The sequence below is a fragment of the Chrysemys picta genome, chromosome 13 (genome assembly GCF_011386835.1).
Source record: "Chrysemys picta bellii isolate R12L10 chromosome 13, ASM1138683v2, whole genome shotgun sequence".
Classification (NCBI taxonomy): domain Eukaryota; kingdom Metazoa; phylum Chordata; order Testudines; family Emydidae; genus Chrysemys; species Chrysemys picta.
This window is the reverse complement of record NC_088803.1, coordinates 15,334,121-15,349,319: the sequence shown is the minus strand read 5'-3', so window position 1 is coordinate 15,349,319 and position 15,199 is coordinate 15,334,121. Positions and strand designations below refer to the sequence as shown.

General features: G+C 40.7%; 1 protein-coding gene across 1 annotated transcript; it reads right to left on the bottom strand.

The window, feature by feature from the left end:
- Positions 1-14,285, bottom strand: LOC101932018 (vomeronasal type-2 receptor 26-like). Its single transcript, XM_065565203.1, has 7 exons — positions 14,128-14,285; positions 10,117-10,408; positions 7,312-7,572; positions 6,715-7,281; positions 3,944-4,171; positions 2,458-2,584; positions 1-920 (listed from the first exon to the last, which is right to left on the bottom strand). The coding sequence occupies exons 1-7, from the start codon at positions 14,283-14,285 to the stop codon at positions 1-3; spliced, it is 2,553 nt and encodes an 850-aa protein (XP_065421275.1).
- Positions 14,286-15,199: the final 914 nt, after the last annotated feature.

Sequence of the window (15,199 nt, the reverse complement as noted above, 5' to 3'; positions counted from 1 at the left end):
TCATAATTCTTGAGTCCCAGATTTGGATTTCATAACTAGCTGCTCCCTGGTGTTCAGTTCAGGCCTCAGCACAATGATGTAGCATTTGGGGATAAAGATGCAGCCCAATAGCCCAGCGCTAGCGGCCAAGATAGAGAAGATCTCCACAGCCACCATGTATTTCCCCTTGGTGCTCAGGTAAGTGGGGATGAAGGAGACCCACACGCTGCAAAACACCAACATGCTGAAGGTGATGAACTTGGCCTCATTGAAAGTATCAGGCAGCTTCCTGGCTAGGAAAGCAACCGTGAAGCTGACAATGGCCAGGAAGCCCATGTAGCCCAGGACACAGTAGAAGGCGGTGTTTGACCCCTCATTACATTGCACTAAGATGTGTCCAGCCTCTGATTTCATGTCCAGGTCTGGGAATGGGGGAGTGGTTCCCAGCCAGACAGCGCAGATCCCAACTTGGATAAGGGAACAGGAAACGACGATGGAGCTGGCCAGTCTTCTCCCCAGCCACTTTCTCATGCTGGCTCCTGGCTTCGTGGCCTTGAAGGCCAGAACTACAGTGATGGTTTTTGCCAGCACGGAAGAAACAGAGACAGAGAAGATGACACCAAAAGCCGTTTGTCGGAGAAGGCAAGTCACCCGGCCAGGTCGGCCAATGAATACCAAGCTGCAGAGGAAGCAGAGCAGGAGGGAGAAGAGAAGAACATAGCTGAGCTCCCGGTTGTTGGCCCTCACTATGGGAGTGTCCCGGTGCTTAATAAACATTCCTAGCACCAGCGCTGTGAGAAGAGAAAATAAAAGAGCAAAAGAAGCCAAAATAAAACCCAAAGGTTCTTCATAGGAAAGGAAATCCATAATCTTGGGGATGCATTTATCTTGATCCCTGTTCGGATACCGATCTTCTGGGCACTTATTACAATGATCTGCATCTGAAAGAAAGAAGATGATGTCTCCTTATCTCAAACACATCACAAACCAGTTTAGCCAGTGTCCATTCAGATTAAATGAGCCATTCTCGACATATCAGGTGATCAAGAGGGAATGACATGAGAGACAGGAAAGGAAATTTAGGGGCTCAGATACTCCAGTGATGATAGATAGATAGATAGATAGATAGATAGATAGATAGATAGATAGATAGATAGATAGATAGATAGAAACTCCACTTAAATCAATGCAATTATACTACAGATACATTTCATCCAGTCAGCTCTTATAACAAAGATTAAACACATTGAAGAAAATTATTTACATCTGATATTACATTTATACATTCAAACTGCAGCATGTATACATTCAAATTGCAATTATCTGATATCAGAAATCCAGTCTGTTTTAATTTATCAATACCGCAGGTTGCACCATGTTGTTTCTGTTTGCTGATGGGATGAGTGGAAGTCTTAGAATCACATTTCTGTTGTGAATATTGAGGACTGTCTATTCAAAATTCCCTTTTAGCAGAGATTCTAAAATATTTATTTAAAAATTGTTGTTTCCATGATCCTTCCTGCCAATAAATTCATATTTTGGGAAAGCAAATACTGAAGGGGAATGACCAGAGTCACAGCAACATTTTTACCAGGTAGAGCTAATCATACATTTTCCATCAAAATCTTTTTTAATGGAAAATCTGATTTTCACAAAATGGAAATATCCCATGGGAAAATGTTAATTTTGCCTCCATTTTCAATTTACCAGACGTTTTCTGGTTCCCAGACTGGACTACATCTCCCATGATGCACCATGGACATGTGACTTCTATGGTGGCTGAGTGTGGTGCATCATGGGAAATATAGTTGAGCCAGGGAACCTGGGATAGAATGGGGACATGAGTCATCTGAACTATAACACCTATGATGCGCCAGGAGGAGGGAGAGATTAATATGGACTCAATGCAAAATGAAACATTTCATTTCAGGTCATTTTGCCTTTTTTAAATTATTGTTTTCGTTTTTTTTTTATTTCAACTCTTTTTCCCAATTTGGGATGAAAAAAAATGTCTAAATACTGGTATTTTCCACAGGAGAGAAATTCAGATATTTTAATCAGCTCTATTCACATCTAATTCTCTACATAATTCCCCAAGACTTCCCCTTTTAAGGGGTGATAATTATATGTTGACATCATACACACAGAGAAGATAGATAAAAAGCTAAAATACTCTTTCAAGAAGGTTGCAATGTCACATGACTTTATTTCTTAAAATCCAGAACTTTAACACACAAGCACCAAAACCAGGTAGACACAAAGCAGGCTGCTCCCTAAAGCAGAGAGGAACACTTTCTGCCCCCTTGCTGCAGACCAGCTCCTAGCAGACTGACTCAGATCACAGACTTCCTTACAAAGCACTTTAGCCTGCTAGAGTAGGACCAGAACTGATTCCCACCTCCCCCACACTCATAAAGTGATAACTTGCAATTCCAACACAGCCCTCAAAACACCACCAATTCCTTTGGAGACACTTACCTGTCTGGTTTGAAATGGTCCCTTCTGGACATGGAGCACAGTTATAGCAGCAAAGTGGCTCCTCTTCCCGCACTGTCCTAAAGTATCCAGGATGACAGCTCTCAGTGCACACGGACCGTGGCACTGTCTGAACAGAAATAATAGGAGTGGGTTAACAACAGTAGGACATACAATTATTGTAGGGTTGTTGTATCACTGCCCAGCAGCTCTGAAAATTGACTAGTTTGGTGACACGATATAGTCATTGAACTGAGCACTCTTCATGTAAAGATCTCAGAGCACTTTACAGATGATGGGAAAAATCATTATCCCTAAGTTATACAGAGTGAAACTGAGGTCTAGGAGGATAAAGCCAGCTGCTGGCCTGACTTTCACTCCTGGACCTTCCCCAGTTCTACCAGAATCAGATCCACTTCCTTCCAGAGATGGGAACATAGCCCAACCCTTCTAACTTCCCATCAGAACCACTAGCTACTGGCACATATGGCCTCTCGGAACTATTGCTTTTGGTAATGACTAATGGTTGCAGGCTTCCATGATGCTACTTGTATGAATAAGAGCATCTGATTTGGATGAGGAAGAAAATAAGGCCCAAAATTAGAGACCAAAGGCTGGAAACAATAATTTTATGCAACTATAATGTTCCCAAATTAGTTTTTATGCTAGTGAATTTGGACTCAATCTTGCAAGAATCTGAAAATCCTTGTGTATTTGAGCATGATCAAGCCCTAATGATTTCAAAAAGAAGTGAAGAAATATATCTTTCCATTGGATCAGGCACCTTGATGCTATGGCTGAGATTTTCAAAGTCATACAAGAGATCTGGAAACACAATTTTCATTAATTTTAGTGGGTGTTGAGTGGCCAAACTCCCTAGCCTACTAGCCTATATTTTGAATAAAACTGTCTAGAAAATGTATTTTTTCCCCTAAGGGGATGGTTTCACAGAAAATTTTGATGAAATTTTGATTTATGTCAAAATTTTTAGTGAAAATTTTCAACTTTTTGCAGACAAACGCCAAACCAGAAAACTAAAAAATGTTGGAAAACTGAAAACTTAAAATTTTGCAATTTTCTTCTGAACATTATTTCAGAAGAAATGGTTTTGAAAGCAGATGCTATCCATGAACATTTTTGTTCAATTAAAAAGCCATTTTTTCTAATAAATAAATAAATCAATGAACAAAACAAACTGAATAGTTCTTCCAGAAATATATTTACCACCCCTACTTCCGAATACACTTCCACTCATTCTGAGTGTAATCGGAGAATTCTGACCTTATATAGAAGAAGATAGAAAGTGTCACATTATATTCTTGGCTCTTTAAATTTCTCCTGCCCGGGGGCGGGGGCACGTTTATGTTACAGGAACTCAGTGCTACTCAATGGGATTCACCCTGCCAGGCAGGAGGGATCTCTAAGGGCCAGGACTGTAACACTCTCCAGTTCCCCTGTGACACTACTGGAACCTAAAATGATTCCCCACCTGATTGAATCTGCTGTTCCAAACGATGGCCCTCTCATTAATGGTGAACTCTTGGCCTACAGGAGCCCGCGGGTCCATGTGGCCCACTTCCACTCTGACAAAGGAATCATTGGGGAAAACAATCCAGTTTAAAATGTTGTATCCAGCTGATGATTCACCGTTCTCATCAAAATACAGTTTGTCCCCGGCACTGTTGTTAAATCTGACATTTTTCAAAAAAGGATGTAGCTAGATTGAAAGAGAAATTGGCAGGTGTTATAAAATGTGATAAAAGGCTGCCAATGAGCTGAATCCATCAAAATGAAACTTACAAACTCCTGCCTTTGGGAGCTTATGTTTTCTGTTTTCTCTGGGACAGGGTGACTTTGAAAATTAAGCTCTTTCTGAGCTAACACACTGAAAATTGAGAGGTTCCACATTTTTCAGAAGGGATCACTGTGCCTTTTATGTTCTCCAGGGAAATAAGAAACACCTTGTTTTAAGAGTTCAAGTTTATTATGTGGCTCTGGTCAAAAAAGTGGATTTTTTTCCATGGACAATTTTGATTTTTTGTTAAAGATCTCCAAGTTGTAATTTTTTTTGGATGGAAATTGTCTAAAACTGAACATTTTCAGTTGAAAAATTCCCAAAACTGATTTTTTCCCCCAGTTTTTGGTTGACATTTTTAGTTTTGGAATTTTCAGTTTTCCACTACAATAAAGGAAATTTTAGGCAAAAGCATACACTTTCCACAAAAAAAGTTACTTAATGTAAAAAAACCAATTTTCTGTTGAAAAAAAAAAAGTTGCAAATGAAAAATTTTGACCAGCTCCATTATTATGTACTAAGGGCCAGCTTTTTAAAAGTGTTTAGTAGGGCAGTCAATTAAACACAGTTAACTCATGCGATTAACTAATTTTTTTAATTGCGATTAAAAAATTAATCACGATTAATCGCACTTATAACAATAGAATACCAACTGAAATGTATTAAATATTTTTGGATGTTTTTCTAAATTTTCAATATTGATTTCATTTACAACACAGAATACAAAGTGCACAGTGCTCACTTCATATTGTTATTTTTGATTACAAATATATGCACTGTAAAAATGATAAACAAAAGAAATAGTATTTTTCAATTCACCTCATACAAGTACTGAAGTGCAATCTCTTTATCGTGAAATTGTAACTTACAAATACAGATTGGTTATATAACTGCACTCAAAAACAAAACAGTGTAAAAAATAATGTGTCAATTACATTTGTGACTGTACTCCTTGGGGGGAGAATTGTATGTCTCCTGCTCTGTTTTACCCACATTCTGCACATATTTCATGTTACAGCAGTCTTGGATGATGACCCAGCACATGTTTGTTTTAAGAACACTTTCACATCAGATTTGACAAAACGCAAAGAAGGTACCAATGTGAAATTTCTAAAAATAGCTACAGCACTCGACCCAAGGTTTAAGAATCTGACGTGCCGTCCAAAATTTGAGAGGGACGAGGTGTGGAGCATGCTTTTAGAAGTCTTAAAAGAGCAACACTCTGATGCAGAAAATACAGAACCCAAACCATCAAAAAAGAAAATCAACCTTCTGCTGGTGGCATCAGACTCAGATGGTGAAAATGAACATGCATCAGTGCGCACTGCTTTGGATCATTATCAAGCAGAACCCATCATCGGCATGGACGCATGTCCTTTGAAATGGTGGTTGAAGCATGAATGGACATGAATCTTTAGCACATCTGGCACATAAATATCTTGCAACGCCAGCTACAACAGTGCCATGTGAATGCCTGTTCTCACTTTCAGGTGACATTGTACACAAGAAGCTGGCAGCATTATCTCCTGAAAATTGTAACCAACCTTGTTTGTCTGAGTGATTGGCTGACCAAGAAGTAGGACTGAGTGGACTTGTAGGCTCTAAAGTTTTACATTGTTTTATTTTCGAATGCAGGGTTTTTTTTTTTTACATAATTCTACATTTGTAACTTCAACTTTCATGATAAAGAGATTGCACTATAGTACTTGTATGAGGTGCATTGAAAAATACATTTTTTTTCTTTTACAGTGCAAATATTTGTAATCAGAAATAAATATAAAGTGAGCACTGTACACTTTGTATTCTATGTTGTAATTGAAATTAATATATTTGAAAAGGTAATAAACATCCAAAATATTTTAAATGGTATTCTATTGTTGTTTAACACTGTGATTAATCGCGATTAATTTTTTTAATCGCGCAATTAAATGCGATTATTTTTTTTAATTGCTTGACAGCCCTAGTATTTAGACACCTAGTGAGATTTTCAAAAGCAACTAGATGCCCAACATCCAGTGGCACATTGGTGCTGGTAAAAGGCACTTAGCTGCTTTTGAAAATCCCAGTATGCACATAAATACCTTTAAAAATTTAGTCCTGAGTATTTACTTGAGAAGCGGTGCACAGAGAACTTTCAGAATGATATCTCAGGATTTGGGAAGCCTCCAGCACGTAGTGAGCAATTCTTCAAATAAATAATCATAAATATTTGCTGAAAAATATATGTTATTTAGCCTCATTCAACTCCCACTTACAATAGTTTCTCCTCAGCCCAGCTCCACTGGCTTCTGTAGAATTCCTCCTGAATTACACCAGTGTATGTGATCAATTTATTAATTATTATTATTATTTTTATATATTTGGGAAATATCCTACTGATAATTTTGGAACTCCCTAAACAGAAAATGTAGTGGGAACATTACTTTTGAAACTCATATTGGTGCTTCTATTAGAAGAGCCGTTACCTCCCATGGCTGGATATTCTGAAGCTCCAGAAGATGTCCCTTCCCCGTGGCTTCCTTTTTGGATTTGGATGAGTACAGGGCATGTAAAGCATGTGCCACAGCATAGACACCATTGTAGATACTGTAGCTCTGGCCTGACATTTTCATTTCAAAATCAGAACCCGGCAGGCTTTCCAATTCCTCCTTCCCTGAGCAATTTCTCCCACCCTTTATTGTCAAGCCAGCATAGGGAATTGAACAATTAAATACAGTGTGCCAAAACCGCTGAATAAAAATATCTCCTTGGGGTTGGTAAGGGTTGAGGGTTCGGAGGAAATCTCGGAATCCTGGCACCTCTTTTGTGTGTACTGCGAAGGACAAAGCACCATGGAAGGGTTTTAAAGTCCACCTATTCAGAGCAATATACGAAGTGAAATCCCACTGAGCTGTTGTGATCCAAACCTTCCCTATCGGTGTCAGTGCTGTTTGATAGTTTGTATGTAAAAACAGTTTGAAACCTAGTAGGGAGTCTGTGTCACCATAGACAACAATCACCTCAGCCTTTGTCTGGGAGATACTGGAATGTAGCTTAGATGTTTGCTCCCTAAAGACATGGACCATGGAAGGAGAAGGCACGTGAGGGGCCCGTTCTGTGAAGGCAACACAGATGCTGTTCCTAATGAGCATTGGCTTCAAAGTCTGCACAAACTTTTCTCCACTATCATCGTCTGAAGCGATTAGGCCAACCCAGGTCCATCGGAAATGCTGCATTAACCGAACCAGTCCCAGAGACTGAGGTTCTTCATTTGGGAGCATCCGGTAGACAGAAGGGAACTGGAATTTATCACTCAGCATGGCATGAAATGAACCATAGCTGATCTAAAAGAGAAAATATGTTGATTTTTAGATTTCAGTGAAAACTAGAGTTGATTAGATAATGTTTTCTTCTTTATGTGGAAAATTTCTACATAGACGAAAAAGTTTTTTCTTGACTAACTCAAACCCAAAATTTTTCAGCAGGCAAAAACAGAATTTTTCAGCTAAAACCAAAATGATAACAACAAAAAATTCAGCCAAAAAACAAGATATTTTCAGTTTCTAGGTTTCTGTGTTCCCAATAAAAACTTGGAACCTTTCAAGGAAAGCAGACAATAGCTTTTAAAGTGTTCATTTAACCCCAAACCCAATTTTCTGTCTCAAAACCCAAGCCAAACAAGAAAACAAATAAACAAATGTTTCAACAGAAAATTTCTAGGTAGCCCTTCTGAAATCTTCAAGTAATTTCCTGCAAATAAAGTAAAAAATCTGAATTTGCTTCACGTCTCCCTGTGCTTATTCTTCATTGGCTTCTCATGAATATTAGTGGAAAGGAGATCACTGGCTGGAACATTCCCAGAAACAATACATTTGGGCACATTCAGAAAAGGTGACTTTTTAACTTGTAAATGTAAGTGCTTGCACCAGAAACATGTTTCCAAGAGTAACAGTCAGGCAATCAGTGAACTTCTACACATCTGGCATTCTAATACTGTAGCCTACAGAGTTAGCTTAAAACTATTTTTATGTAGCAGTACCGCAAGACATACAGTCCTACATCCTGTAAGACATTAGCTTAAATAGCATAAAGCTTGAATTACCCAACAGTGACCCTCAGTTATTAGGGAACTGGGAGTATTACATTTAAGGGTTTTCTGTATACAATGATACTAGGTAACCATAGGAATACGAACTGATACCAGCTTTCAATATTTTAGGATAGGAACATCCACAGCTGTGTAACTACGAACTTGCCTTGGCAACGAATTGATGTATATGATAATAAGTTAATATACTAATCTATAGGATAGGATACCCCCCATTAATAGGGTGAAGAAATCAGTATTGGACAAAGGAGGACAGGTGTTTATATGAACATGCACGGTAATCACCAGACACTGTAATAGGCCTGACCACCATTTAAACATTGAGATCTTGACCAATGGACTTGTTTGGCATGCCAGAGGCAGGATAGGACCCTTGTGGAATATCACCTGTCTTCCACCACTAGGTATCCAGGAGAAGGGAGTAAGTATGCATAAGGTATGGTGTGGGACACCATCTTAATTCTCCACTGCATCTACTTTCTCATTTGGGTGGAACATTTGTAGTTATGCTAATTATGATAACAAAAGTATTTAAAGCTTTGTTTTGCCCTCAGTGTGAAGTGTTGTCATTGTGCATATCGGGTCATCTGAACTTAATTCTGTTGTGACTGATTCTGGGACTAGAACCTTTCAAGCCTCAGAGATTTAATCAGTGACTAATTGGAAATTCTTAAAAGTCAGTAGAATCAGTAACCATTCAACGAATCAGGCAACACTACTGAGTAACTATACACATTCCAATAACAACCTGCAATCTGACCCACAAGATTCACTTAGGAATTTTTTCCAACATCAGGGCCAGTTTCACTCTTGTCTAGAGACACAGCCACATAAGGAAAGTGGTAGCAATGGGACCTTAAATGAAAATACATGAGACCTGGAGCCGCCTTGAAAATGGAGTTCACAGAACATTATCACTAAACTGCTAGTGAGACATTATGGACATTATGGAGAATGCGGGATTTTTTGTAATAATTTCATGAACTATGTGCATGACTCAGTTTACCTGCCCATATTATATTGCTGCCCACAGGGATTAATTACTACCCTGAGTGAGGCAAGGGAGTGACATATGCCCTTCTGGTTGCAATCAGCACAGATGAATGAAGTACCCTTGAGAGAGAATAGAAGACCGAATGTCTAGACATTAACTTTAAATTACTGGACGCTAAGGCTGCCTGAATATATGGACACATCACAGCTGGATCTGGAGACAAATGAACTGGCTGTGAATAGCCCGTTTTTTAAGTTTTGTTTCTGCCCAAGGCAAGGGGACACAGGATCAGAGAGAGTCACATATTAAGATGGACTCCAACAAAGTATGGAAATTTGCATCTGCCAACATAAATTCAGACAAGCTTGGCTTTCCCATACTGACTTTGGGACTCTCAGAGGTTGTGTTCAGTGGAATATTACATGCTGGCTTTTTTATGAAAAGGAAGCTCTGGGTCAGGTTCCGTTGCTTCCTGAAGGGATAGATGTCTCTAACAGGAGTCTGAACTCATTTAGATTCGCTGGAGAGCCACGGAGAGAAACAGATATGCTGGAACCCCGAGGTCCAGTCTTGGAGTTGAAGAACTGTCTGATTTGTCTTTGCGCAAAGCTACTCCTAGAGCTTGTCAAATAATAGGGGGAGAGGAGTTCTCTGACAGACATATCTTCCTATGCCCCATCTCTGTCTCTGATGCCATTCCTCTGAGGTTAGTAACATTACACCAGTGGGGAATTTGGCCCCTGTTTGACTGAGCAGTGAAACCCATCCACACCCCACAGCCCTTACCTGTGGGATCTTGTAGATGCCTAAGATGGTTGCCATCTGGAGGGAAGTTTCAGACCCAAGCCCCCCGATGACAGCTGACAACTTGTCCTGGGTGTCACAGTTGTAATTTGGGATCATTCCATTTCTGGTGGAGAGCAGGGTAAAAGAGCTCTCATAGGTCTTCCTGGCACTGAAAAAGCTTTCATAGATGCGGAATCCCAGTGTGATGTTGGGTAACAGCTCGGGATCCTGGTTGATCTTATTAATGGCAAACACTAAGGCCAGGACGTGCTGGTAGTTCTTAGGCAGGAGCCTGCGATGAGATTTAAATGATGTGTCAGTTGTGCACCCTCCAGCCACGGAGAAAGTGGCTGTTGGGTGGCAGGAAAGACAGAGAACTCTACACCCCACCTGTTACTTAGGAATGAGAGCTATTTCCACTCTCAAGGCTGAGTCATCATTGTGGCTAGTGCACACAATGTTGCCAACCTTTGAGATGTTATTGGGAGCCCTGCAATATTTGGTGTTTTCCTTAAAGCCCCAGCTGCTGGAATCATGTGATTAAGGGATAATCTTTCTTTCTTTCTTAGTAAAGGTTAGATTTTAAAGGTATTTAGATACCTAGTGGGATTTTCAAAAACACCCAGCTTCCGCTGGGGGAGATAGGAGCTTAGATGCTTTTGAAAATCCCTGAGACACCTAAATACCTTTAAATTGTGCCCCAAATTGTGTAGCCTTCATAGTCACAGAGAAAAGCTTGAGAACATGTCCCAAGTGTAAATGAAAGTCTGAGAAACCAGAAGACAAAGAAAACAACTCCCCACTTATAGTTAATTGAATGATTTCTCAGCAAATCTCAGGATTTTGTGAGGCTTGACTCATGATATTTGAAGGTGTGGGATTGGCAGTGATTCTCCCATTCCCTAAAGGGAAACATTGCATTGATGAATACAATCATGGCACCACCAATTCACAGATACCATATCATATCCTGGGAGCATTGCTCTGACCTTGGTGGGAGCAGGAGCCGGACCATTCTTCCCACAAAGGGAGTATCTTTTCTTACAAGTTATTTGGATTTTCCCCCTGCTGGGGTCATTTGCACCCTGACACCCTCTGCCTAGGGAAAACCCACTCAGGCCTGGGTATGTATAAGATTTAGTCCTCCAGTGGCTTAGAAGGATTGGGAATGGACACTAACCAATCAGGAGACAGCAGGTAGCTTAGAAAGGCTTGCCTGCTTCATGCAGGGGTGGAGCTGGGATAGGTGAGGAGCATTCCAGGCTAACCAAAGTACTGTTCCAAGCTATTACTTTCTTACAAATTTAAAGGCGCAGCCAGCCCAGTTTTGAATGTAACTATTAAAGGTCTGACACTGATTACACTGCCTGAGTCGTCTTGCTCCATGCGGGCTGCCAGAAAGTCTTTAGCAGGCTCACTAACATCTCCCGGATAGACCCATCCCCCCCCCCCCCCCAGTCATATTGCAAAGGTATTTTCAGGAAGGCTTCATCACAGAGCTAGCTTTCAGAGCCCATCTAGAACTGCCTGGCATTTCATAGACTCATCCAAGCTAAGGCCAGAAGGGACCATTATGACCAGACTCTCTGATCTCCTGCATAACACAGAAATTCGCCCAGTGATTCCTGCATCAAGCCCACTTCTTCGGGTTGAGATATAGCTCTATCTTTTAGGAAGATGCAGCCAATCTTTATTTAAAGCTGGAGAATCAGCTGCAATGATTAATTACCCTCACTGTGAAAAAATACGCTCCTTATCTCTAGCTTGAATTCATCTATTTTCAGCTTCCAGCCACTGGATTCTGTTACACATTTCTCTGCTGAATTAAAGAGCTCAATGCGATCAGAAATCTCTGATAATTATAGACGGTGATTAAGTCACTTCTTAGCCTTCCCTTGCAGAAATTAAATAGATTGAGCTTTACAGGAGGCTTTCCAGACCGCAGATCTGACTTTTGGAATCCTGTCCAATTTTTCAACACCCGTTCAAAAACGTGGAGAGCTGAACTGGAAAATAATGGCCTCACTAATGCTGTATAATAAGATTCCCCCCCTCCTACTTCTACTTAATATGCACACTCTTATGCATCCAAGGATTGCATTGACTCTCATAGCCACTGCATTGCCGTGGGAGTTCCTGTTCAGTTACTTATCTGCCAAGACCCCTATTTCCCTTTCTTAGTTACTGATTTCCAAAATATAGCCTCTATCCTATAAGTGTGACCTATATTATTTTTTGTCTAGATCCATGACTTTGCATGTAGCTGTTGTTCAACTGAGCCCAGTTTACCACAAGACCCAGATCTCTGAGTAGATCCAGCCTGTCCTTATCATTATCTATCTGTCAATTGTTGTGCCATCTGCAAACTTTACCAGCAATGAATCTGACATTTTCTTGTAGTTCACTGATAAAGGTATTCAAGTGTGGTACCCCACTAGAAATTCCCCCATTTGATGCTGATTCTCCATTTGCAATTTGTGAGATCTGTCAGTCAGACAGTTTTTAATCCATTTTATACGGGCTACATTGATTTTGTAAAATGCATTCTTAAATCAGAATGTTGGGTATATTATGCCAATTCTTAAATTCATCACTCTGCCAGACACCAAGAATCATGGACTCAGTAGAGACATTGATTTTCTGTCTTATTACAGCAATCTGTAACCCAATAATTCTTCTTTGTCCTATGACGGCAGAGGCATAATTGCCATGTGCATTTTGAAGGCTTTTTTGCAACATGTGTTAACTCCTGATGCTTGAAAGTCTGTTGCACCTTGTATTTAGCTGTGACACTGATTACCTTTCCTTGATCTGAAGTTCTGTGGAGCTCAAAAGCTTGCCTCTTTTATTAACAGAAGTTGGTCCAATAAAAGATAATACCTCACCCATCTGGTCTCTCTTATGTCAACACAGATACCTTTGTCAGCTAAATCTATAAGCTCATAAAAGTTATATCAAGTTTGTCTGACAAAACCTGTTTTCCATAAAAACATGCTGATTTGCACCATTTATACTGCCATCATTTAGTCCTTTATTAGTAGCATCCCATATCAGACTTTCTATCATTTTGGCCAGCATCAGTCTCAGACTAACAACCTGGGTTTCCCTCTTTTAAATATTGGTGCATTCATTTTGGTTCCCCCCCCCCCCCCGTTCCTCTGGGACCTCCCCAGTATAACAAGATTTGTTTAGTAACATTCAATAGCCCAAGAACTCCTTGTCCAGTTCTTTTAAACTGACTGGATGGAAGTTACCCAACTCTGCAGACTTAAGAATATTGAAATTCAATAGACTTTAAAGAGACCACAAAGAGATAACCTGCTCTCAGTCACACCAGTTTAGATTTATAATACGAACCCACTTATTGCATAACATTGAATGCATGGGATCTCACCCCTTTTGCCTCATTGAACAATAAAGCAATACTTACATGAAGTACTTAATGTACTTAAAGTACTCTCGTCGGCCCTGCTCTGGGTGTCCCTAGCCTCTGTTTGCCAGAAACTGGGAGTGGAAGAGAGAGGATGGATCACTCAATGATTGCCCTGTTCTGTTCATTCCCTCTGAAGCACCTGGCATTGGCCACTTTCATAAGGCAGGATACTGGGCTAGATGGACCATTGGTCTGACCCAGTATAGCCATTCTTATGTACTTAAATATTGGTACATTTGGGTTTTTTGTTTATTTTGTTTTGTCTCATTTTCCCCATTCCTCTGGGCATTCCCCAGCATAACCAGATTCAATAAAAAATCAAACCAAAAATCAATCCCTCAAGAATTCCTTAACCAATTCTTTAAAAACTATTTGGTACAAGTCACATAGTTCTGCAGAGTTAAGAATATTTAAATTTAGCAGTCTCCTTAAAATCCTGCCTTTTTTCTGCCCTATAAAAAGACAATCTGCTCTCAAATACACCAGTTTAGATCTGTAATATGACCTCACTTATTCCCTAGTACTCAATGCATGAGACCTCACCCCTTTTGCCTCATAAAAAATAAAGCAATACTTACATGAAGTACTTAATGTACCAAGGATGGGGAGGCTGCTGGAAGGACTCCAGGTCAAGCATCGAAATAACCTGAGAGAGGATCGCACCAATAATGTGGTCTCCCTGCCTATAATAGTCCGGGTGAGTCGGGAAGGGTTTCTTCATGAAGCACATGGACATTTGGATCTTGCAGATGGCCCTAGGCAGAAGCAGCAGCAGCAAAAGACAAAAAACCATTGTGACACTTACAAAAATATCAGGCCAAGTTAAAGCTAAAAGCTGATTTCTCAGCACCCTCCCGTTACAGTGCCAGCTGCAGCATGAGCCTTGTTAGAAGCAAACACACGTTGTAAGCACCGTACTTAGCTAAATCTGCTGGCCCACAGATTCCAGCCTAGGTTTTAAATCTAAGGGGAAACATTAAAGCATCAACATGAGGCTATGACAATGACAGAGCCCTGCCTGACCCTAGCCCAGACCTGAACACTGCATAGCCCAGGGGTGTATTTATAGCGGTCTTGAGCGATGGGTGCAAGGCATTACCAGCTCTTGCATTAGACTCTGGTGTCCGTGTTATTGATTTTTCCATGTGGTCTCTGGACGCCACCAGGCCTGGGCAAGGAGGGGAATCGATCATAGTAATTTGCTAATTACAGGGTGGATAATCACTTCCCCACAGGTCTGTGTCACTCAGCACACAGCGACTCAGCTGTAGAAAACATGCTGGTGAGACCTCAGTGACACTGCTCTCTGGCCCTCAGAGGGGGGACTGACCCATAGTGAGGAAATGCTCACAGGAGAGCCAGGACCTGTTGACTCCTTTTGACAGGAGCCTTTTGTGTCTATTCAGAGAGGTCAAATTGGAGCGTTGCTCTGGCCACCTCAGGCTCCCCACATATCACTGTGCTGTACCTCAGAGCTTCCCAGCAAAGAGAGAGAGCCCACAGCCTCCTTCCCAACAGCCCTGACCCAGCCACTGGGGCTAACAGGAGGTTTCCATCAGCTTGTGGGGCCTGTGGCACAAGGACCGGCAGTTCTGATCCCACCAGTAGGATCTCTAGGCACAATATTGCCTGTGTCTAAATCCAGCCCTG

Bases quoted from the DNA above. Each gene is read 5' to 3' on its own strand.
- LOC101932018 (XM_065565203.1), bottom strand. From the start codon at position 14,285: ATGTCCATGTGCTTCATGAAGAAACCCTTCCCGACTCACCCGGACTAT. The intron at 10,409-14,127 runs GTAAGTATTGCT...ATCTCATCGCAG, and splicing joins TGGTACATTAAGTACTTCAT to GCTCCTGCCTAAGAACTACC. The intron at 7,573-10,116 runs GTAAGGGCTGTG...TTTCTCTTTTAG, and splicing joins GCATCTACAAGATCCCACAG to ATCAGCTATGGTTCATTTCA.